Source organism: Etheostoma cragini, chromosome 8 (genome assembly GCF_013103735.1).
Source record: "Etheostoma cragini isolate CJK2018 chromosome 8, CSU_Ecrag_1.0, whole genome shotgun sequence".
NCBI lineage: Eukaryota > Metazoa > Chordata > Actinopteri > Perciformes > Percidae > Etheostoma > Etheostoma cragini.
The window spans coordinates 12,326,824-12,328,875 of NC_048414.1; the positions used below are offsets into that span (position 1 = coordinate 12,326,824).

General features: G+C 35.2%; 1 protein-coding gene across 1 annotated transcript in view; it reads left to right on the forward strand.

The window, feature by feature from the left end:
- The window catches only part of LOC117949061 (fatty acid desaturase 2-like), a 3,899-nt gene extending 3,288 nt beyond the window's left edge, over window positions 1–611 (forward strand). The window contains exon 4 of the mRNA XM_034879075.1: window positions 606–611. Within this exon, the coding sequence (XP_034734966.1) occupies window positions 606–611 (6 nt within the window). The remainder of the gene's footprint in view (window positions 1–605) is intronic.
- The last annotated feature ends 1,441 nt before the right edge of the window (window positions 612–2,052 follow it).

Here is a 2,052-nt window from a genome sequence, read left to right on the forward strand (position 1 = left end):
TATATATTATAGTACATAAAAACATATGCATGCCCTATATGAAGATGAAAAATAGTTCACACTTACAGTATCCAGACGACTTTTGGCTACTCTCCCCGGGTTTCAGTCACATTTACTTTGCTCTCGTTCCGTTCAGACTCATTTTAAATAGTAGGCCTAATCATTCAAAAAAAAAAATACAACAGCCAATTGTCTTCCTTAAAATGTTCACGGACTCATTTACCCACATCATCCAGTACAAATTTCGAGTCGATCATTCGAGGGTTTCTGGGCCAATCGGTGTACAGTATTTTCTGGACCATGTCACAAGCAGATCGTCTGAATCGTACGTGCCAACATTTGTTTTTCAATAACCGGGAGATTTGTGCGTGGGGGGGCACTGTGTACTTTAAGTGTCAGTGTATTATATACATTGCAATATGAAAACATAACATAATTTATTAATATGCTATGTTGTGTGTTTGTAAAGATGTTATATGTTATGTAATTTTATTACAATAGAACATTACAGAAACACAGCACTGCAGTTTTTAAACACTAAAAATGTACAAACACATTTAACACTGTGGTAAAAACGCATTTAATCATTTTTCCTCTTCATTCAGCTCTAAACATCAGTATGTTTTGTAAACATGAATATGCGCTCACTTTTTTTTAGTGTGTAGTTGTATGTGGCAGATTAGCTGCTCTCAGCGCCCTCTTGGACGGAGTTTACTTTGAAGCCAAACTAGTGTGGTTTATTTTGAAGGGATGAAATCTGTGTCCATTTGAGCCGCTTCTGCGCGATATCTTGCCACTGTGTTTTAATGTGCTGGGTATAGCCATTTTTTCCCGTCGTGCGCGTAAAACCAATGCGATACACCTTACAAAATGCGTGGAGGTTGTCAATATGACTAGGTGAGATGCATGTAAATTGTTGCGCCCAAAACTGTAGAAAGTTACAGTTATATTTTGATTTATTAGAGGGAACACCGACTTCACGTGTTTTTTATTATGTGCTCGCTTTCACGTGTGAACTCTCCGCGAAGCTTGCGCAGAGATCAACTGCGCACTTGGGTTGAGCTGCCAGGTTGAGGTCACATACGGGTTTAAAATTGTATATGGTGTGAGAATTGTATGAATGAATAGTATGCGTTTCATTCAAGATCTGGCAACTAGTCAACATTAGACAAACCTATTGGTCCGATTATTTTTAAAGGAGTTTGTCACTCTTATGTATAAAGCGTCAGGTAAAGTGTTAGGCCTACCCAATATACTATCTATCTATCTATCTATGGAGGAAGTTTCATCTTTATTTATCTATTTTGCAAATGTTGCAAAGTAGGAGACTACTTTGCTCTACTTTGATTTATAAGCACGGGCATAGCACAAACTTAACATAGTAGGTATTAATATTAATTCTGTATGTATGTCCGACATTTTGACAAGAGAAACTGTCAATAATCCTGCATGAAGTTATTATGAATAACAGTGAGATGCCTTATTAATGTGTATGAGACTGATCTATGCAGCATGATATTTTGCAGTGTAAATTAGAAAAAGACACACAGGAATATTAAGGAATATATGAGACTATGTTGTTCTGATATAAATAATTAAATGAAGATGTTGCCAAAACATGCAAGGGGTTGTAAATATTATAGGATACATTGTTTAACAAAAAAATCTAAAATAAACATGGTAAATATTTGGCATCACTTCTTTTTTTATACATAATTCTTGTATTTGTCACTGGATTAAAATACCGGTAGAGAAACAGTCAATACAGTTCCTTTTATTTCATTCATAAGTAAAGAAGGAAGTTAAATTAAGTACAGTAACTTTAAGCAATCCTCAATTACACTGGATTTGTCACTGTCTGCGTAATTGTCATACATTTATTGTTCAAACTGCATCACATGATTGATAGTGAAAAAACATCACTTAAATACCTGACAATCACATTTCACAATTGTATCTATAACGCCATACTACTGTTGTTCAAGACACTGTAAGGCAAATCAGAGAAATCCTGAGCACAAAAAATCTGGCACAGAATCTGGAAAAACTAAA